The sequence below is a fragment of the Chiloscyllium plagiosum genome, unplaced genomic scaffold (genome assembly GCF_037043375.1).
Source record: "Chiloscyllium plagiosum isolate Xiang-an unplaced genomic scaffold, Cpla_swu_hap1 HiC_scaffold_10, whole genome shotgun sequence".
Taxonomy (NCBI): domain Eukaryota; kingdom Metazoa; phylum Chordata; class Chondrichthyes; order Orectolobiformes; family Hemiscylliidae; genus Chiloscyllium; species Chiloscyllium plagiosum.
This window is the reverse complement of record NW_028270148.1, coordinates 6,724,910-6,747,118: the sequence shown is the minus strand read 5'-3', so window position 1 is coordinate 6,747,118 and position 22,209 is coordinate 6,724,910. Positions and strand designations below refer to the sequence as shown.

At 44.6% G+C, this 22,209-nt stretch overlaps 2 protein-coding genes across 2 annotated transcripts in view; one reads left to right on the top strand and one right to left on the bottom strand.

Moving 5' to 3' along the window:
* The window catches only part of LOC122552574 (butyrophilin-like protein 2), a 60,067-nt gene extending 50,020 nt beyond the window's left edge, over nt 1-10,047 (bottom strand). Inside the window, exon 1 of the mRNA XM_043695279.2 lies at nt 9,922-10,047. Within this exon, the coding sequence (XP_043551214.2) occupies nt 9,922-10,007 (86 nt within the window). The 5' untranslated portion in view covers nt 10,008-10,047. The remainder of the gene's footprint in view (nt 1-9,921) is intronic.
* Nucleotides 10,048-10,170: 123 nt separating this feature from the next.
* The window catches only part of LOC122552572 (V-set domain-containing T-cell activation inhibitor 1-like), a 43,310-nt gene continuing 31,271 nt past the window's right edge, over nt 10,171-22,209 (top strand). The window contains exon 1 of the mRNA XM_043695278.2: nt 10,171-10,254. The gene's annotated coding sequence lies outside the window, so the exon portion shown is untranslated. The remainder of the gene's footprint in view (nt 10,255-22,209) is intronic.

Genomic DNA, 22,209 nt, shown 5'->3' with positions numbered 1-22,209 from the left:
AGTTTGGGGGGGTGGGGGTGTCAACCTCTGCTTCATAACAAACAATGATGAGTCAGAATACAGGAAGGAAATAGAGGGCTTGGTGTCGTGGTGCAATGATAACAAGCTCTCTCTCAATGTCAACAAAATGGAAGAACTGATCATTGACTTCAGGTAGAAAAAAGGAGGACGCGCTCCTATCTACATCAATGGAGCGGAGGTTGAGAATGTCAAATTCCTAGAAGTGATGATAACCGACCTGTCCTGAACCTCCCACTTAGATGCTACAGTTAAGAAGACACAACAACTCCTCTTCTTCAGGCAGGTCAGGAAAGTCAGCATGTCCATAAGGACCCTCAACAACATTTACAGGTGCACCACAAAAAGCATCCTATCCAGGTGAATAACGCCCCTAGTACAGCAACTGCTCTGCCCAGAACCATAAGAAATTTTAGGAAGTTGTGTGTATAGCCCAGACTATCTTTGGGAGCAGCAAGAGGGAGGACTAGGGGGCTACTGGGAAGGTAAATTAATCCTTTAAAAACATACTTCATGAATAGGTGGAGCGCACACTGAGCAGGAGCAGATATGGACGGCTGAGTCAGTGAGGTAATATTGTGGGAGGTTGTTTTACCCAAAACACTACTTTGGTAGTGTCTCCCACCCATCCTCCTCCTCGAACCAAAAAAAAGGTTCTATGTGCCCGATTGGTAAGCTTACTAGGCTATTTTAAAAATAAAATCTGTTTGGGAATTCAGAACAGTGGAATGGACAGTAGGGCAGTTGCATGCTCCTCCCGTAGAATGTGGGAAGTAAAGGTCACCACTAGTGTCCCCACTGACTTCATCTGCGGAAAGTGCATCCAATTCCAGCTCCTCCGAAATCACAATAGGGAATTGGAGCTGGTTGAACTTCGGATCATATGGGAGGTTGACAGGGTAATTGAGAGGAGTTACAGGGAGGTAGTCACACCTCAGGTAGAGGGAAAAGGGCAGATGGGTTACCATCAGGGGATGGAAAGGAAACCAGCAGACGGTGCAGGGATCCCCTGTGGCCATTCACCACAATAACAGGTATACCATTTTGGATACTGTTGGGGGGGTGGGGGGGGAGGAGGAGGGTGGGTGGGGGGGGGGGGGGGGGGGGAGATTGCACTTACGAGGGGTAAGCCATGGAGTTACAGGGTCTGTCCATGTTGCTCAGAAGGGAAGTGGGGAGAGGAACATTAGTCACTGGGGACTCCATAGTTAGGGGGAACACATAGGAGACTCTGTGGGAATGAGAGAGACTCTCAGTTGGTATGTTGCCTCCCAGGTGCCAGGGTTCATGATCTCTTGTATCGTGTTTTTGGGATCCTTGGTGGGGGGGAAGCAGCTCCAAGTCGTGGTCCACATAGGCACAAATAATATTGATAGGAAAAAAGGGACAGGGATGTAAGGCAGAAATTCAAGGAGCTAGGGTAGAAGCTTAGAGCTAGAATAAAGAGTTATCATCTTTGGTTTGTTACTTGTGCCACGTGCTAGCAAGGCAAGGAATAATGGAGAGAGGAGTTGAACATGTGGCTACAGGGATGGTGCAGGAGGGAGAGTTTTGGATTTCTGGATAATTGGGGCTCTCTCTGGGGTAGGTGGGACCTCTACAAACAGGATGGTCTTCACCTGAACCAGAGGGGTACCAATATCCTGGAGGGGACATTTGCTAATGCGCTTCGGAGGGTTTAAACTAATTCAGCAGGGGGATGGGAAACTGAATTGTAGCTCTAGCATACAGGAGGTTGAGAGTAGTGAGGTCAGAAATAAGGTTTCAAGGTCGCAAGAGTGCAAGAGCAGGCAGGAAGGTGGTTTGAAGTGTGTCTACTTCAACGCCAGGAGCATCCAAAATAAGGTGGGTGAACCTGCAGCATGGGTTGGTACCTGGGACTTCAATGTAGTGGCCATTTCAGAGACATGGGTAGAGCAGGGTCAGGAATAGTTGTTGCAGGTTCCAGGATTTAGATGTTTCAGTAAGAACAGAGAAGGTGGTAAAAGAGGGGAAGGTGTGGCATTGTTAATCAAGGACGGTATTAGGGCAACGGCAAGGACATTTGATGAGAGCTCATCCACTGAGATAGCATGGGCTGAGGTTAGAAACAGGAAAGGAGAGGTCGCCCAGTTGGAAGTTTTCTATAGGCCTCTGAAAAGTTCCAGAGATGTAGAGGAAAGGATTGCCAAAATGATTCTGGATAGGAGTGAAAGTAAGAGGGTAGTTGTTATGTGGGACTTTAACTTTCCAAATGTTGACTAGAAATGCTATAATTTGAGTACTATAGATATGTCAATGTTTGTCCAATGTGCATAGAAGAGTTTCCAGACACAGTATGAAGTTAGGCCAAAAACAGGTGAAGCCACATTGGATTTGGTACTGGGTAATGAACCTGGTGTTAGGCTTGGAGATAGATGAGCACTTTGGTGATAGTGACCACAATTTGGTTATGTTTACTTTAGCGATGGAAAGGGATAAATATATACCACAAGGCAAGTTATAGCTGGAGGGAAAGGCAATTATGATGTGATTAGGCAAGATTTAAGATGCATAGGCTGGGGAAGGCAACTGCAGGGGATGGGCACAATTAAAATGTGGAGCTTGTTCAAGGAACAGCTACTGCATGTCCTTCATCAGGCAGGGAAGAAGTGGTTGAGTGAGGGAGCCGTGGTTTACTAAAGAAGTTGAATCTTTTGTCAAGAGGAAGAAGGAGGCTTATATAAAGCAGAGACGTGTAGGCTCACTTAGGGGCTTGAGAGTTACAAGTTAGCCTGGAAAGACCTAAAGAGAGAGCTAAAAAGAGCCAGGAGGGGTCATGAGAATTCTTTGACAGGTAGGATCAAGGAAAACTCTAAAACTTTCTATAGCTATGTCAGGAATAAAGGAATGAGGAGAGTAAGATTAGGGCCAGTCAAGGACAGTAGTGGAAAGTTCTTCGTGGAGTCCAAGGAGATAGGGGAAGCACTAAATGAATATTTTTCATCAGAATTTACACAGGAAAAAGACAACATTGTCAAGGAGAATACTGAGATACAGGCTATTAGACTAGATGGGATTGAGGTTCATAAGGAGGAGGTGTCAGCAATTATGGAAAGTGTGAAAATAGACAAGTCCCCTGGGCTGGATGGAATTTATCCTAGAATCCTCTGTGAAGCTAGAGAGGAGATTGAAGAACCTTTGGCTTTGATCTTTATGTCATCCTTGTCTTCTGGCATTCTTGCTGTAGACTGGAGGATAGCAAATGTTCTCCCCTTGTTCAAGGAGGGAAGTAGAGATGACCCTGGAAATTATAGACCTGTCAGCCTTACTTCAGTTGTGGGTAAAGTGTCGGAAAGGGTTATAAGAGATAGGATTTATAATCATCTGGAAAGGAATAACTTGATTAGGGATAGTCAACACGGTTTTGTGAAGGGTAGGTTGTGCCTCACAAACCTGAATGACTTCTTTGATTTGGCAACAAACATGTAGATGAGGGTAAAGCGGTTGATGTGGTGTATATGGATTTCGGTAAGGCGTTTGATAAGTTCCCTGTGGTAGGCTATTGCAGAAAATACAGAGGGTGATTTAGCTGTTTGGATCAGAAATTGGCTAGCTAAAGAAGACAGAGGGTGGTGGTTGATGGGAAAATGTTCAACCTGGAGTTCAGTTACTAGTGGGGCACCGCAAGGATCTGTTTTGGATCCACTGCTGTTTGTCATTTTTATAAATGATTTGGATGAGGACAGAGAGGATGGATTTGTAAATTTCAGGATGACACTAAAGGCTGGTAGAGTTGTGGACAGTGTGGAAAGATGTTACAGGGTGCAGAGGGACATGGATAAGCTACAGAGCTGGGCTGAGAGGTGCCAAATGGAGTTTATTGTGGAAAAGTGCAAGGTGATTCACTTTGGAAGGAGAAACAGGAATATAAAATACTGGGCTAATGGTAAGATTTTTGGTCGTGTGGATGAGCAGAGAGATCTCAGTGTTCATGAATATAGATCCCTGAAAGTTGCCAGCCAGGTTGATAAGGTTGCAAGAAGGCATACGGTGTTAGCTTTTATTGGTAAAGGGATCATGTTTCGGAGCCATGAGGTCATCTTGCAGCTGTACAAAACTCTGGTGCAGCCGCACTTTAGAGTACTGCATACAGTTCTGGTCGCTGCATTATAGGAAGGATGTGGAGGAATTGGAAAGGGTGCAGAGGAGATTTACGAGGATGTTGCCTGCTATGGAGGGAAGATCTAATGAGGAAAGGCTGAGGAACTTGAGGCTGTTTTTGTTAGAGAGGAGAAAGTTGAGATGTGACTTAATAGAGACATGCAAGATGATTAGATAAGATTCCCTACAGTGTGGAAACAGGCCCTTCAGCCCAACAAGTCCACACCGTCCCTCTGAAGAGTAACCCACCCCCCCTCTCTAATGCACCTAACACTATGGGACAATTTAGCATGGCCAATTCACCTGACCTGCACATCTTTGGATTGTGGGAGGAAACTGGAGCACCCGGAGGAAACCCACACCGACACAGGGAGAATGTACAAACTCCACACAGACAGTTGCCCGAGGCTGGAATTGATCCTGGGACCCTAGTGCTGTGAGGCAGCAGTGCTAACCACTGAGACAGTGAGAGCCTTTTCGCTCAGATGGTTATGGCAAACATGAGGGGACATGGCTTCAGATTAGTTTCACAGATCAGTACAACACTGAGGGCTGAAGGGCCTGTACTGCACTGTAATGTTCGTGTTCTATCACAGAAGCCAGCTTCCTATCCATGAACTCCATTTACACGGCCATGGAAAGACTGCCAACATCATCAAAGACCTCTCCCACCCTGGTAATGTTCTCTTCTAATCTCTTCCATCAGGCAGGAGATACAGTAGCTTGAATACATGCACCAACAAGTTCAAGAACAGCTTCTTCCATGCCAGTATTAGACTGCTGAATGGACCTTTAAAACTTCAAATAATGTTGATCTTGCTTTGTGCACCTCCCGTGCAGTTGTTCCTTTGTTCAAGAAGGGGAGTAGAGACAACCCTGGAAATTATAAACCTGTGAGCCTTACTTTGGTTGTGGGTAAAGTGTTAGAAAAGGTTATAAGAGATAGGAATTATAATCATCTGGAAAGGAATAACTTGATTAGGGATGGTCAACACGGATTTGTGAAGGGTAGGTCATGCTTCACAAACCTTATTGAGTTCTTTGAGAAGGTGACCAAACAGGTGGATGAGAGTAAAGCAGTTGATGTGGTGTATATGGATTTCAGTAAGGCATTAGATAAAGGTTCCTCACAGTAGGATATTGCAGGAAATACAGAGGCATGAGTTTGATTTCGCGGTTTAGATCAGATCATGTTGCAGCTATACAAAACTCTGGTGTGGTCACATTGTCACATTTGGAGTACTGCATACATTCTGATCACCGCATTATAGAAAAGATGTGGAAGCTTTGGAAAGGGTTCAGAGGAGATTTACGAGGGTGTTGCTTGGTAGGGAGAGAAGGTCTTGCAAGGAAAGGCTGAGGGACTGACTTGAGACTGTTTTCATCAGAGAGAAGGTTCAGAGGTGACTTAATTGAGACATATTAGATAATCAGAGGGTTAGATAGGTTGGACGGTGAGAGTCTTTTTCCTTCGATGGTGATGGCTAGCACGAGAGGACATAGATTAGATTAGATTAGATTACATTACAGTGTGGAAACAGGCCCTTCGGCCCAACAAGTCCACACCGACCCGCCGAAGCGCAACCCACCCATACCCCCACATTCACCCCTTACCTAACACTAGCTTTAAATTGAGGAGTGAAAGATATAGGACAGATGTCAGAGGTAGTTTCTTTACTTAGAGAGTAAAGGGGTGTGGAACACACTGCCTGCAACAGTTGTAGACTTGCCATTTAAGGGCATTTAAATGGTCACTGGATAGGCATATGGACGTGAATGGAATAGTGGATGTTAGATGGGCTTCAGACTGGTTTCACATGTTGGCGCAACATCAAGGGCCGAAGGGCCTGTACTGAGCTGCAATGTTCTTTGTTCTATGCCTTTCTGTGTCCAAGCATCCTATGATCTGTATGTCATTAATGCTATGATCTGCCTGTACTGATCTCAAAATAAAACTTTTCACTATACTTAGGTATATGTGACTAAAATAACTCAAAATAGGTGTAAAGTATTCACTGAGCTCACATGCGGTCTGTGCTGAGTTTGTGTAAAGACGTTAAATTTTGTTTTACCACCTCGACTTTCCAGATAAACAGGACTCCACTGGATTATATTATCGTATACAAAGTTCCCCATTACACAGCAACATAAATGTAGAGGAATTAGGAAATGCCTTTAAGGTAAAATATCCCAGAATGTCAGGAGGCAAATATTAACACGGTGCTTAAAAAAAAAGTGATTTTTACCACAGATAGCTAAATTCTAGTGTTAGTTTAAGCTATAGTTTTAAATTAGTGACTTAGTCATAGTGATGTATAGCATGGAAACATACCCTTCGGTCCAACCTGTCCATGCCGACCAGATAACCCAACCCAATCTAGTCACACCTGCCAGCACCCAGCCCATATCCCTCCAAACCCTTCCTATTCATATACCCATTCAAATGTCTTTGAAATGTTGCAATTGTACCAGCCTCCACCATTTCCTCTGGCACCTCAATCCATACACGTACCACCCTTGCGTGAAACAGTTGCCCCTTAGGTCTCTTTCATATCTTTCCCTTTTCACCCTAAACCTATGCTCTCTCGTTCTGGACTCCCCCACCCCAGGGAAGAGACTTTGTCTATTTAACCTATCCATACCCCTCATGATTTAATAAACCTCTATAAGGCCACCTCTCAGCCTCTGACGCTCTAGAGAAAACAGCCCCAGCCTAGTCAACCTCTCCCTATAGTTCAAATTGTCCAACCCTGGCAACATCCTTGTAAATCCTTTCTGAACCCTTTCAAGTTTCACCACATCTTTCCGATAGGAAGGAGACAAGAATTGCACGCAATATTCCAACAGTGGCCTAACCAATGTCCTGTAGTTTGAGAGGCAGCGAGGGTTCAGAGATGGCTTACCAGTGCTTTGGGTCAAGTTAGTTGAAAACATGGTTGCCAATGGCAGGGGAGCACTAAGTCAGAAAGGGATGAAGAGATCTCAGAAGCTCATGCCACGCTGAAGGCGGTTACGGAGATAATGAGGGAACAGGTGATGGAGGAAATTGAAAGCAAGGACGAGATGTTTAAAATAGAGATAATGCTTGGACTGGTATCCAGTACAAGTTAGCAAGCTAGGACTCCGGGGTCAACAGGATTTGGTGCATATCAGATGGCACGCAACAGAATTTCGGATGTCCTCAACTATATGGAGTATCGAATGTGAGAGGCAATCCAGACAGGCATTGCAATGTTTAAATATGGACGTATGGATTTAGGTTGCAGCAGAGGATGACTTTTGGAAAGGACCAAATTAGATGCTCTTATTGAGCTGGAGATTGTCAATGAAATGGGTACGTAGTTGAAGCATCATTACATCTTTGATCAGACTTGCAAACAGTTTAGTTCAGCCTCAGAAATTTACCTGGGAGGGGATGAGAAACAATGATGGGAACTGGGTTCATGATAGGGACCAAAGACAATAGTTCCACTCATCCCAATACCTAAATTGAGGAAATGTCTGTCCCTTTGTTCTGGATATTGAATAAAATAGTTTTAACAGATTATAAGGGGTTGGATGTGGGATGTCAAAAGTGGTGCTGGTAGGGGTGGTATCATCAACATCTATGTATAAATCAACACTGTTGCTTTCAATGACATCACCAAGAGGCAACACATACATGAGAAGTAGGAGAGACAAAGATAGTCTATACATGGGATGATACCAGAGGAAACTGTTTCAGGTAATTCACATATGAGTGGAAACAGATGAGGGCAATCCCACCAGCTGGAAGACAGTAGAGAGGCATGCAAAGATGATGTGGCAAACCATATTTAAAAAAGACATTGCAAGAAAAAAAATAAGATGGGATAATTTATTCTTGTCACAGTCCTGGAGAATGGCAGTTATAAATTTGATGAGAGCAGTTTTGGTGGTATGATGGGCTGATACAAGGAAGAAAGGAATATGGGGATTGTTCAAAAAGATGTATTTGAGGTAGAAGATTAGCACTAATTGCATTGAATGGTGGGATAGGTTTGAGCAGCAGAACAGCCTCCTCCAATTTTAACCATTGGTGTTAGTCATAAAAGGAAATACAAATCACAGAATTATCATCTGCAGTTTTTATGCAAGAAAAAAAAAGAGGGTTATGTTTTGAAATTGTTGAACTCAATGTTTGTCTAAAAAAATCTGAGATAGATGAATTATTCTTCCTCAAGCTTGTGTTGATCACATTGGAAAAAGTGCAGGTCATGAAGATGAGAGTGGAACGAGGTAGTGAATTAAACTGACAGGAGACCAGGAGGTCAGGATCACACAGAGGTGGTCTATAATGCATTCACCTATTTTGTCTCTCCAATGTAGAGCATGCATTACGTTAAATTGCCTAAGCTCTACCTTTCCTGACCTGCTCAGTCACTCTACCAACAGAGAATGCTGGACAAACCCAGCAGGTCTGGCAGCATCTGTGGAAAGAGAAACAGAGTTAATGTTTCAAACCAGGAATGATTTCTCCTGCATGGAAAAGTGTTGGCATTTGTAAAGAAAACTTGAGGCACACCCAGTGAGAAAGATAAAGGGATCGTCAATGGTGATGACAAAGAAAGAGAGATGTAAAATGGGTGTAAATTAATGTGTGATGGGTTAGAGTGGATCCTCTCTACGAAAGAGTAAACAAGGCAAACAAGATAAAGTGGGTGGGTGGGGATCAGGAAGAGAAGCTAAGAAAATGGGGAACAGGCATAAGGTAGTCAGTTTCAAATGCCACTGAGTTCAACATTGTACCCGTGAAGTGCCTAAGCAGAAAATTTAAGGTGTTGGTTTCTTGAGCGTGTGTTGTGCTTCTCTGTAAAATTGCAGCAGTCGCAGAACAGAAATATTAACATTCTCTCTATCACCTCATTTAAGGCTTTCCTTAAAACCTCCCTCTTTGATAATTTTTTACTCATCTTCCCTATCGTGTTAGATTTCATGACACTCCTGTGAAACACTTTGGGTTATATTTACGAAATAAGTGCCAGCTACTGCATCCACCAATCCCACTGATCTCAGTTTATACATTCCTATCCTATTTTAATTTGTACTATTAATCCTTTGGCATTTATTCTGCTTTCCACAGTAACCCAGACTTCTCCCACTCCCACTCCCACCCCGCACCCCGTCCATGTAATTAACTAAAGCCCTGAAACATCACGACACTTTTCAGCTCTGGTGGAAACACTGAGCGAATGCGGCGGAGTTGGAGGTGGCACCGTTCACATTAGACGGCTTTAAACACGGCACCATCTTTCCCTCCCGACCATTTCGAAGCAGCATCACGGAAAACCAAACACGACACTCTTTCCGCTAGCAACATCACAAAACAACAGCAAAGATAATAAAACGCTTATTGCGTCTGTACGAATCCCGCTTGTGTTTTTTTTCTGCATTCCAGTTCAAAGAGGCTGCAGAGCTCTTTGGGTCATTCTGTGGTCAGAAAAGGGTGTTGTTGTTTTTTTTTACAAATAATACAAGAGAAAAGGCAAGCTCTTTCCGATTTCTTTTTAAAAGAAGCAAATGCCTCGCTCAGAGATTGTTTGCTACTGGGTGTGGGGATTAAAGTCGGTGGATTTTCGGATCTGGGTTCCCTGGGTTTTGCTGACACACAGCAACCAGAGTGAACAGGCTAGAACCAGTTAGAGGCAGGTTCGAGTCCTCCCAACAGTCTTCCTCTGTAAAACTCTACAATCCCCCCCCCCCACAAAAGCAGCACCCAGCCTTCCTCCTCCGCAAACCCCAGGGAAGATGCAGATCATTTACCTGATGGTGGAAGGACCAAAGCAGCTAAAGAACACAGAGACAGCGGGATGGAGAAACCAATCCTTGGGGCACAGAGAGACAACCATCAGGAGAGATGAATCGACATGGGGAAGGGGGACCTGCCCTGCTATTGGTTCATCCCATTCCGACTGACGTCAACCCCGACCAATGGGATTTGGGGAACCGAAGGATGACGCGCCACAAGAAAAAAAAAGGGGGCGGCTCGCCGCTCGCAGAAAGTGGGAGAGAGAGAGAGAGAGAGGGAGAAGTCGTTCCCGCGGGATGCGCGTTCCCAGCCCAGCGGCAGCGCGAGCGCAAGAGATCGGCTTCCAGGTGAGTGGAGGCGCGTGCTGGAGCCTCCTCACCTGCTGCTGGTGGCGGGGGTGGGGAGGATCGTGGCGGGTAAATGCCCGCTAGCGGCGCATTGCGTTTGTATATCGACGGGGTTCATCCACCTCCTCACCAGCTACCCGCGCTACTCGCAGGGCGCTGCCTAGGCACTGGGGACTGTCTTCCGCTGCAGTTACGCTCAGTGTCAATGTGGGTCCATGACCAGCATCGTTTACAAGCTCTGTATCCGTGAAATTGTTTCTGTGCAACGAAACATAATAGTAAACGCTTCAAGGACAGGGTGTTATTGGGCTGAGGTCAGGCTTGTGTCAGAGGGAACCCCATTTAAGATGTATGTATGTATGTATGTATGTATGTATTTGTTTGTGAAGATGGAAGGCAACATTCACATCTCATTTTGCATCAATTAGGTTCGCAGTGTGATAGAGACCCTGGCTTGGAACACGATCCCCTCGCCCCCCCCCCCCCCCGCCTATGTCTTTTAAAAGGAGTTGACCTGCCTTTGGAGGGTCAGGTATTGGGCTCAGAGTGCTGGTTTGCACCAAGTGCTAGGTTCTGTGTTCCCTTCTGATTGCTGGTCAAGAGGCCCATAAGACATCGGAGCAGAAATTAGGCTGTTCAGCCTATTGAGTTTGCTCTGCTGTTCAGTCATGGCTGATGGGTTTCTCAACCCTATTCTCCCTGTAACTCTTGATCCCCTTGACAATCAAGAACCTACCTATCTCTGTCTTAAATATACTAATTTCTGTATTTCCTCAAACCTCTCCTTCAAAATGACAAAACATTTGAGACCTTTTGGGAAGGTTTCAGCTGTGGCTTAGCCTCCACAGTAAGGGAATAGTATCAGCTGTCCACAAGGTCATTGAAGGTGAGAAGGGAGGCCAAGGACACTGGAACAGGGGTAGGCTGTTCAGCCCCTCTATCTGAGTGTGTCTGTGTGTGAATGAGAGAGTGTGTTGTGTATGGGATTGATAATTCAACAATGCAGTCTGAGTGTTCCAGGCTTTTTCACCCAGTGACAATGAAGGAAAGGCAATATAATCCAAGGATGTTGAGTAGGGGAACAGTGTTCCTTTGTGTTTGTTGATCTTGTCTTCCTTGGTGGTAGAAGTCATAGTTTTGGAAGGTACTGTCAAAGGAGCCCTGGCATGTTGCTATGGTCATCTTGAAGATGGTACACATTGCTGTCACTCTACACTCATGGGGTGGAGGAAGTGTTGGCGACAATAGATGTGCCAGTCAAGTAGGCTACTTTCTCCTGGATGATGTGGAGATTCTTGATTGTTGTTGAAGTTGCACTAATCCAGACAAGTGGAGATTATTCCATTACACTCCTGACTTGTACCTTTGGGGAGTCGGAGGTGAATTACTCACTGCAGAATTCCTAGCCTCTGACCTGCTGTTGTAGCCCATCATTCAATGTGATTGCAACTAATCTACAACTGAATTTCACCACATCATAGAATCTGTACAGTGCAGGAAGAGGCTATTCAGCCAAACCCCTGATCTAGCCCCAAAGCAGGTACATTTCCCTGGACATTGAGACAAATTAGCATGGCCAATCCACCTAACTTGCACATTGTTGGACTGTGGGAGGAAACGGGAGCGCACAGAGGAAATCTATGCAGACATTGGGAGAATGTACAAACTTTAGTGGCTGGGCTCAAGCCTGGGTCCCTGGTACTGTGAGGCAGCAAGGCTAGCCACTGAGCCATTGTGCTATCCAACTAACCAAGACTTTGTACAGCTGAAGTATGACATGTACTTCCTTGTATTCTGGTGCTCTAGATTGTAAAAACCAACATTTCATTAGCTATTTTGAATATTTGAGAATATGGTATCTTCGAATTTTAAAAATGAAGAGGAGTTTCCTGTCTGGGGGATTGTTAATTTTTGGTAATTCTTGAGTCCAGAGAGCAATGGAGGCTGGGTTGTAGAATATTTTCATTACACTTGATCCCTCATGGAATCAAGGGTTATGGGTGACAGACAGAGTCTGGAGTTGGTGTTGTGCCCATAAACATCAGCCATGGTTATATTGGCCCGTGGGACCAACTGCAAAATTCCCTGTAATTTTCTTTCTGCTTCATGGACCTTCAAGGTGTGTGCCAATGGCTTCTGAAGTGGAAGTTGTTCACCCACACACCGTTCAACATGTCCAGAGCTTCCCTGTGGCTGCACAACCCAGAGGCAACATGAGCTGAGTGGCACTCTTGAGCTTCTGTGCCTTTTTGTGATTGTTCAAACCTAAGTATCTGGACACACCAATCTCACTTGATTTTCACCACCTTAAATAAAGGTCCTGTCCTATTGTTTTTGAGGAGAGGTAATGGTGTGGTGGTGACATCACTGGACTAATGATTCCCAACACCTGGGTTGTTGCCGGTGCCACGTGACAGTGAGGCAAGGAATAGGGAGAGAGTGCAGTGAACACGTGGCTGCAAGGATGGTGTAGGAGTGAGGGCTTCAGGTATTTGGACAATTGGACTGCATTCGGGGGAAGGTGGGACTTGTACAAGCAGGACGGGTTGCACCTGAACCAGAAGGGCACCAATATCCTGGGAGGTAGGTTTGCTAGCACTCTTCGGGGGGGTTTAAACTAATTTGGCAGGGGGATGGGATCCGGACTTGTCGTCCAGCAAGTAGGTTAGCTGTTTTTCAGGATGTCCAAGAATGTAGGGAGGCTGTGGGGAAGGTAGCACTGACAGGGAATACTTGCGGATGCAGAGATGGGCTCAAGGGTTTATACTTCAACGCAAGAAGTATCAGAAATAAGATAGGTGAACTTAAGGTGTGGATCGGTACTTGGAACTACGATGTTGTGACCATCATGGAAACGTGGATAGAAGAGCGACAGGAATGGTTGTCGGAGGTTCCTGGTTGCAGATGTTTCAGTAAGATTGGGGGGGGTGGTAAAAAAAGGAGGGGGGTTGGCGTTGCTAATTAGAAATTGTATAACGGCTGCAGAAAGGCAGTTTGAAGGGGATCTGCCTTTGGAGGTAGTATGGGCTGAAGTCAGAAATAGGAAAGGTGCAGTCACCTTGTTGGGTGTTTACTATAGGCCCCCCAATAGCAGCAGAGATGTGTAGAAACAGATTGGGAAACAGAAAGGTGCAGAAGCCACAGGGTAGTAGTCATGGGCGATTTCAACTTCCCAAATATTGATTGGAAGCTCTTTAGATCAAGTAGATTGGATGGGGCGGTGTTTGTGCAGTGTGTCCAGGAAGCTTTTCTAACTGCGTATGTAGATTGTCCGACCAGAGGGGAGGCCATATTGGATTTGGTACTTGGTAACGAACCGGGACAAGTGATGGGCTTGTTAGTGGGTGAGCATTTTGGTGATGGTGACCACAATTCTGTGACTTTCACCTTGGTTATGGAGAGAGATAGGTGCATGCAACAGGGCAGGTTTTACAATTGGGGGAAGGGTAAATACGATGCTGCAAGACAGGATCTGAGGAGCATAAATTGGGAGCACAGGCTGTCAGGGAAGGATGTCGTTGAAATGTGGAACTTTTTCAAGGAACAGATACAACGTGTCCTTTATATATGTACCTGTCAGGCAGGAAAGAGTTGGTCGTGTGAGGAAACCTTGGTTGACGAGGGAGGTTGAATGTCTTGTAAGGAGGAAGAAGGAGGCTTATATAAGATTGAGGAAATAAGGTTCAGACAGAGCGTTGGAGGGATACAGGATAGCCAGGAGGGAGCTGAAGAAAGGGATTAGGAGAGCTAAGAGAGGGCATGAAAAATCTTTGGCGGGTAGGATCAAGGATAACCCCAAGGCCTTTTATGCGTATGTGAGAAACATGAGAATGACGAGAACGAGGGTAGGTCTGATCAAGGACAGTAGTGGGAGACTGTATATTGAGTCAGAAGAGATAGGCGAGGTCTTGAATGAGTACTTCAGTGAGAGGGACCGTATTGTTGAAGAGGAGAGTATGAAACAGACTGGTAAGCTGGAGGAGATACTTGTTAGGAAGGAAGATGTGTTGGACATTTTGAAAAACTTGAGGATAGACAAGTCCCCTGGGCCTGACTGGATATATCCTAGGATTATGTGGGAAGCAAGAGAGGAAATTGCAGAGCCGTTGGCAATGATCTTTTCATCTTCACTGTCAATGGGGGTGGTGCCAGGGGACTGGAGAGTGGCGAATGTTGTGCCCCTGTTCAAAAAAGAGAATAGGGATAACCCCGGGAATTACAGGCCAGTTAGTCTTACTTCGGTGGTAGGCAAAGTAATGGAAAGGGTACTGAGGGATAGGATTTATGAGTACCTGGAAAGACACTACTTGATTAGGGACAGCCAGCATGGATTTGTGAGGGGTAGGTCTTGCCTTACAAGTCTTATTGAATTCTTTGAGGAGGTGACCAAGCAGTGGATGTAATGTACATGGATTTTAGTAAAGCATTTGGTAAGGTTCCCCATGGTAGGCTTATGCTGAAAGTCGGGAGGCATGGGATAGTGGGAAGTTTGGCCAGTTGGATAGAGAACTGGCTAACCGATCGAAGTCAGAGAGTGGTGGTAGATGGTAAATATTCAGCCTGGAGCCCAGTTACAAGTGGAGTTCCGCAGGGATCAGTTCTGGGTCCTCTGCTGTTTGTAATTTTTATTAATGACTTGGAAGAGGGAGTCGAAGGGTGGGTCAGTAAATTTGCAGACAATACGCAGATTGGTGGAGTTGTGGATAGTGAGGAGGGCTGTTGTCAGCTGCAAAAGGACTTGGATATGATGCAGAGCTGGGCTGAGGAGTGGCAGATGGAGTTCAACCCTGCCAAGTGTGAGGTTGTCCATTTTGGAAAGACAAATAAGAATGCGGAATACAGGGTTAAGGGTAGGGTTCTTAGTAAGGTGGAGGAGCAGAGGGATCTTGGGGTCTATGTTCATAGATCTTTGAAAGTTGCCACTCAGGTGGATTGAGCTTGTAAGAAGGCCTATGGTGTATTAGCATTCATTAGCAGAGGGATTGAATTCAAGAATTGTGAGGTGATGTTGCAACTGTATAGGACCTTGGTAAGGCCACATTTGGAGTACTATGTACAGTTCTGGTTGCCTCATTTTAGGAAAGATGTGGAAGCGTTGGAGAGGGTGCAGAGGAGATTTACCAGGATGTTGTCTGGAATGGAGAATAGGTCGTGCGAGGATAGGTTGAGAGTGCTAGGCCTTTTCTCATTGGAACGGAGAAGGATGAGGGGTGACTTGATAGAGGTTTATAAGATGATCAGAGGAATAGATAGAGTAGACAGTCAGAGACTTTTTTTCCCCGGGTGCAACAGAATGTTACAAGGGGACATAAATTTAAGGTGAAGGGTGGAAGGTATAGGGGGGATGTCAGGGGTAGGTTCTTTACCCAGAGAATGGTGGGGGCATGGAATGCGCTGCCTGTGGGAGTGTCAGAGTCAGAATCTTTGGTGACCTTTAAGCGGCAATTGGATAGGTACATGGATGGGTGCTTAAGCTAGGACAAATGTTCGGCACAACATCGTGGGCCGAAGGGCCTGTTCTGTGCTGTATTGTTCTATGTTCTAGGGTCGTGGGTTTGAACCCTACTATTGCAGGCATTAAAATTTGAATTCAATTTTTAAACATTGGCTAATGATAGCCCTTATCTAATTTGTTGCTGAATAAGAAAGCACTTATCCAAATTTGCACATGGCACAAACAGAGAGCTTTTTAACCTGTGTGAATGTACGTATAATATTTCAGTGATTGTCCTTAACCCATATGGTTCACTAATGTCCTGTAGGGAAGGAAATCCTGGTCACTTCCCTGCTCTGATTGACATGTAACTGCAGAGTCAGCAATATGTCTGACTCTCTGGGCCTTGTAATGCATTTGCTGCAGTTTTGCCCATTGATTTCATCTGTTAATATTTCTGTAATGTTATGTTGACATTCACAAGTTTATAAGACTCTGTATTTTTATACCATTTGCGAGTTTGGATATTTCCTTTCTATTTCTCATTTACTTTGTTGGTAAATACCTTAAATAGTTGAAGCTCCAGCACAGATTTTCGTGAGATTCCACTAGGTACATTGTGCCATTTTAGGTCCCTCTCCAATATTCCTACTGCCTCCAGCTGCTCAGCCTATCTCCCTGTGCTGATCAATAAATTGTTCCTATTACTCAGAACCTCACAGCTAACAGTCTCTTAGGAGGAATTTTATTAAGTGTCTATGGAAATCTATACAAAAATATCTAAAGGCATTCTGTGCTAGTGACACAATATAATTTATTTGGCATGACCTATTCTTTACAAGTTAGACTCTGTCTGATCAGCTGAAAATGTTGGAGGTGTTCAGTCAGCCTACTCTTAATTATAGACTCTTGTACTTTCCTGACAACCAAGCTTAACTGGTCTATAATTTCTGCTCTCATTTTTCTCAGCAAAAGGTCTTGAACACATTTACTCTTTCCAGGAAGCTAAGTATTGTATCAGAGTGCCTAGAATACAGAAAGATTTACTGGTACAGGAGGGAATCCAGTGGAAGAGGTTGAGTAGGTTGGCCTTTGTAGTCATTGTAGTTTAGAAGAATGAGTGAAGACCTTATCGAAACAAGTAAGATTCTATCAAAAGGCTGTGAATTCGCAGAATTCACTACCTCAGAGTGTGGTAGATGCTGGGGCATTGAGTATATTTTAAGGAGATAGACACGTTTTTAATTAGTAATGAGTTGAAAGGTTATAGAGAGCAGGCAGGAAAGTGGAGATTAGGCTGAGATGAGAGTGTATTAAATGTGGTAGGGTGGATTTGAGGGGTTGAATGGCCTCTTCTTATATCTAGTCCTTTTGTTCCTTTGTGTAAATGTGCTGTTGATTGGAGTGGTTCATAAGGTTCTGAGCAGACTTTTCTCAGAGTTTGTAACAAGCACTGTTAGTGTTGGGACTACAGCAGTGTGAGATGTCGGTTGAGTGAGTTCTGACTGACTTTTGTTGGAAATTTTAAAGCGGAAACACAGCTGGAATATCCTTTCCAAATTTACCCTTTATTGATATAATCAGATTAGGTAAGTATATTTTTCCGATTAAAGTTGTCTGATTCTGGTTGTTAGAATTCAAGTACTTGAGTTCTTTTATTTAAATGAGGTTTTGATTGGGGTAGCTAAATAAGTTCCATGTGCAGACCTGACCTTTGTAAGAATGATTTTTGATGGGCTGGCGTTGAACTGGGGTGGACAAAGTTTAAAAATTACATGATGCCAGGTTGTAGTCCAACAGGTTAATTTGGAAGCACTAGCTTTTGAAGTGCTGCTTCCTCATCAGGTGCTTGTAAGAAAGAGATGACTCTATGCACAGGTTACAAGGCATATGGTTAGTGTTGGAACAGCAGCTGTGGGACCTCAGCTCAATCAGATCCAGGCTGAGTGAGTTCTGACTGACTACACTTAAAACTATGTGAAATGGAAATTCAGGCCAAAGTGGGGAAGAGGTGTTCTAACTATGGTTTACTGTGATAAGTAAACGTTGCAGAGCAAGATGAGAGGGAGACAAAGGATGTGGATTGTGAGGCTGATCTGCAGTGAGGAGAAAGTGAGGTCTGCAGATGCTGGAGATCAAAGTTGAAACTTTATTGCTGGAACAGCACAGCAGGTCAGGCAGCATCCAGGGAACAGGATATTCGACGTTTCGGGCACAGGCCCTTCTTCAGGAATGAGCAGAGAGTGTTCAGCAGGAGAAGATAAAAGGTAGGGAGGAGGGACTTGGAGGAGGGGCGTTGGAAATGTGATAGGTGGAAAGAGGTCAAGGTGAGGGTGATAGGTCGGAGTAGGATGGAGGCAGAGAGGTCAAGAAGAAGACTGCAGGTCAGGAAGGCGGTGCCGGGCTGGAGGGATTCGGCTGAGACAAGGTGGGGGGAGGGGGGGATGAAGAAACTGGTGAAGTCCAAGTTCATCCCCTGTGGTTGGAGGGTTCCCAGTCGGAAGATAAGACGCTCCTCCTCCGACCGTCGCGTTGTTGTGGTTTGGCGGTGGATGAGTCCAATGACCTGCATATCCTCGGTGGAGTGGGAGGGGGAGTTGAAATGCTGTGCTACAGGGTGATTGGGTTGGTTCGTCCGGGTGGCATAGAGGTGCTCTCTGAATTGCTCCGCAAGTAGGCGGCCTGTCTCCCCAATATAGAGGAGGCCACACCGGCTGCAGCGGATGCAGTAGATGATGTGGGTGGAGGTGCAGGTGAATCTGTGGCGGATATGGAAGTTTCCTTTGGGGCCTTGGAGAGAAGTGAGGGGGGAGGTGTGGGCGTAAGTGTTGCACCTCCTGCGGTTGCAAGGGAAGGTGCCGGGAGTGGAGGTTGGGTCGGTGGGGGGTGTGGATCTGACAAGGGAGTCGCGGAGGGAGTGGTCTCTACGGAAAGCTGATAGGGGAGGGGAGGGAAATATATCCTTGGTGCTGGGGTCTGTTTGGAGGTGGCGGAAGTGACGGCGGATGATGCGCTGTACATGGAGATTGGTGGGGTGGTAGGTGAGACAGTGACAGAGACACAACACAAACCACAGATGGTAGAAGGGTGGGGAAAGCAGCTGACAGGGAAGTAGGACCAGTGAATATTTCTAGTCATGAAAGTAGACATCAGGTTTTTGGTTTATGTTTTGGTCTGCACTGTTTTCTTCCTTCTAAAAGAAATATTCTTCCATATTGGATTGATACTGAAGGTTTTTTCTCTTTTTGGTTTATAAACACAATATATTGGGACAGTGAAGTGTAAACACTTGACTAATTAATCTAAAATGGCACGGGGCACAGTGGTTAGCACTGCTGCCTCACAGCGCCAGAGACCCGGGTTCAATTCCCGCCCCAGGCAACTGACTGTGTAGAATTTGCACATTCTCCCCGTGTCTGCGTGGGTTTCCTCCGGGTGCTCCGGTTTCCTCCCACAGTCCAAAGATGTGCAGGTCAGGTGAACTGGCCATGCTAAATTGGCCGTAGTGTTAGGTGCAGGGATAAATGTAGGGGTATGAGATGGGTTGCGCTTCGGCGGGTCGGTGTGGACTTGTTGGGCCGAAGGGCCTGTTTCCACACTGTAATGTAATCTAATCTAATCAAAAAGTTAAATTGGTGCTGCAACATGTGGGAGCTGCAGAACACCAATGGGATCAGTATCAAGATGAATCGAACAACTAAGGTTGTAGAGAGGTCTTTTAAATTAACTAGGGGGCCGGGTTTGGGAGAGGGAAATGAAGGCTTATACAGCAAGGGGATTTGACAAAATTACGGGACATCTATTTGAATAATACCGGGAATGGAACAGGAAGAGACAAAGGATGCAGTCCAGGAGGCAGTTCACTTGGCTGATAACAGGTATGGGTAACTGTCTTATGAGGACAGGTTGAACAGGTTGGGCATATACTTGTTGGAGTTTAGAAAAATTAGAGGAAACCATATTGAAACGTACAAGATTCTTAGAGGAGTTAACAGGGTAGATGCACACCAGTCGTTTCCACTTGTGGGATAATCTAGGCCTGGAGGGTATAATCTCAGAATGAGAGATTGCACATTTAAGACAGAGATGAGAAGGAATTTCTTCTCTGGCAGTGAATCTGTGGAATTCTTTACAACAGAGACCTGTCGAGGCTGGGTCATTTAGTATATTCAAGGCTGAGATGGACAGATTTTTAATCAGTAAGGGAATCAAGAGTTACGGGGAAAAAGTAGAAAAATCTAGTGGCGGATTATTAGATCAGTTTAATAATTGAGAAAGGTGATGGCCCAGTGATATTATTGCTGGGCTGTTAATCCAGAGACCCAGGGAATGCTTTGGGGACCTGGGTTCGAATCCTGCCATGGCAGATGGTGGAACTTGAATTTGAAAATGTGGAATTAAAAGTTTAGTGGATGACTATGGATCCTTTGCTGATTGTTGAGAAAAACCTATCTGGTTCACTACCTTGAATTTGGTCACTTTCTTAACTGCTCCCACTTTAAAGATCTTATCACCTAATACGTGCAGATTCTGGGGTCCTGTGACCTTTGTTCCATTGCCTGAGGAAGCTAAGAAACCACATAGTTTATTTTTAAGAAACAAGGTTGAGCTGAAATGTATAATTGCAGCCCAGTTAACATAGCATCTGTAGTAGGAGAAACCTCAGCCTTGAAGAATGACATTAGCACACAGCAGCATAAAGAGGATCTGAGGAGATCTGGCAGCGTCTTTTGGGAGTGTATCAGAATTAAGTTTTGGGTCCAGTGACACTTCTCCAGAAATCCAAACATGAGATCTGTTTCACTCCCCAGTCTTCAGCGTTTTCTGTGTTCTTTTTTCCTGAGTTGAATGCCCTAGTATTTTGAGTATTTTAATGTAAAGAGGAAATTGTTTTCAAAAAGGACAGTGTGTGCTTTGTGAAACCTGTTGGATTTCCTTTTGATGGTGTAGGTTGAGATTTAGCGAATTGGGCAATAGGAAAGCATGCGGCAAGTTGTCACACGGGAGATAACTACGACAGATTAAAGAAGAATTAAATTAGCGGCTGAGTAACAAACTCTATTTAAAACTTGATTAGTGGGAAGAAATGAAGGTCATTTTAATTAATGTTTGGAAGTGACTGTGTAGAATGTAGAATTTGGTTTTACTGTCACGTGTACTCAACTATAGGAATAAAAGAGTGCAGTGTAAAGTGTACAAAGTTGCCACTTACTGCACCAAAGGTGCCCGGGTACTAAATCTTAGGTATAACTTAGAAAATTAAAGAAAAAAAAGTGAAAGTTCCGTATTATAGTCCTTCCAAAGTAGAGAAAGAGGAAAAAAGAAGCAGGGTTGAGTTTTGGGAACATTTTCTACTGAGCATGGCTATCAGGTTTTTGGGAGTGGCTCTGATTAGTAAACATCATTTTAAAAAAAAGTCTATGTAATTAAAAATTAAATAAGCAGTAGCAGGGATAGGTCCTTGGCCCTTTGAGTGGTGCCTTGTAATTCACGAAGATAATGGCTGGTCCGCTGTTGGATTCAACTCCACTCTCCTGCCTGTTCCATATAACCCTCGACTCTTCAATTGTTTAGAAGTCTGTCTATAATCTCTTTTTGTTTTGGAAAGTCCAAAGGAACATACATTGGGTTCTCAATAGTATGGGGCAAGACACTGAAATGTTTAAGGTTTTTTTAAAGAGACATGACATTATTAGATAGATAACTTAGTGTGGAAACAGGCCCTTCAGCCCAACAAGTCCACACTGACCCTTTGAAGAGCAGCCCACCCAGACCCATTCCCCTACATTTACCCCTTCACCTAACATTACGGGCAATTTAGCATGGCCAGTTCACCTAACCTGCACATTTTTGGACTGTGGGAGGAAACCAGAGCACCCGGAGGAAACCCACGCAGACACTGGGAGAATGTGCAAACTCCACACAGACAGTTGCCTGAGGCGGGAATTGAACCCTGGTCTCTGGCGCTGTGAGAGGCCGCCCAGTAGTTATTGTGAATGGGAGTTGGCTGTTGGGAATTTATTGTGTGTTTGATGGGGACAGGTTTTCAGAATATGAAAAGCTGGAATGGAAGAAAGTTTACTCTTTTCTGAGAAAAACAAACCCAAGTTATGGTTTTTTTCCACAATCTGAACATGTTTTTATCACAATCTGAAAATCAGTGAGTCTGTGTAAAACATTAGGGAGGTACACAAGAATAACTTGTGTTGCAGTGAGCTCCACTGTAAAAAGTGTATTGAGGCTTTAGTGAGGATACAGTGCACGTTCACTGGGATGCTGCATCGTACAAGGACACTCATACAAAAAGAAACTTGAAAAACCTGAGATGCTTTAAAACAAAAAAAATGGTTACGAAAATTGTTTGAAATTATTAAAGGATGGGATAGGAGAGAATTGAGGTGGAGTTTTTTTTTAATTTCTGTAATTGAGATACCATGGGTACAAGATGCAATGTAAATGGCTTTGAGCTGAGGGCATAAAGTTGTAAGCCTGCAGGTTTCATTTGTGAGATTTGTTCCAGT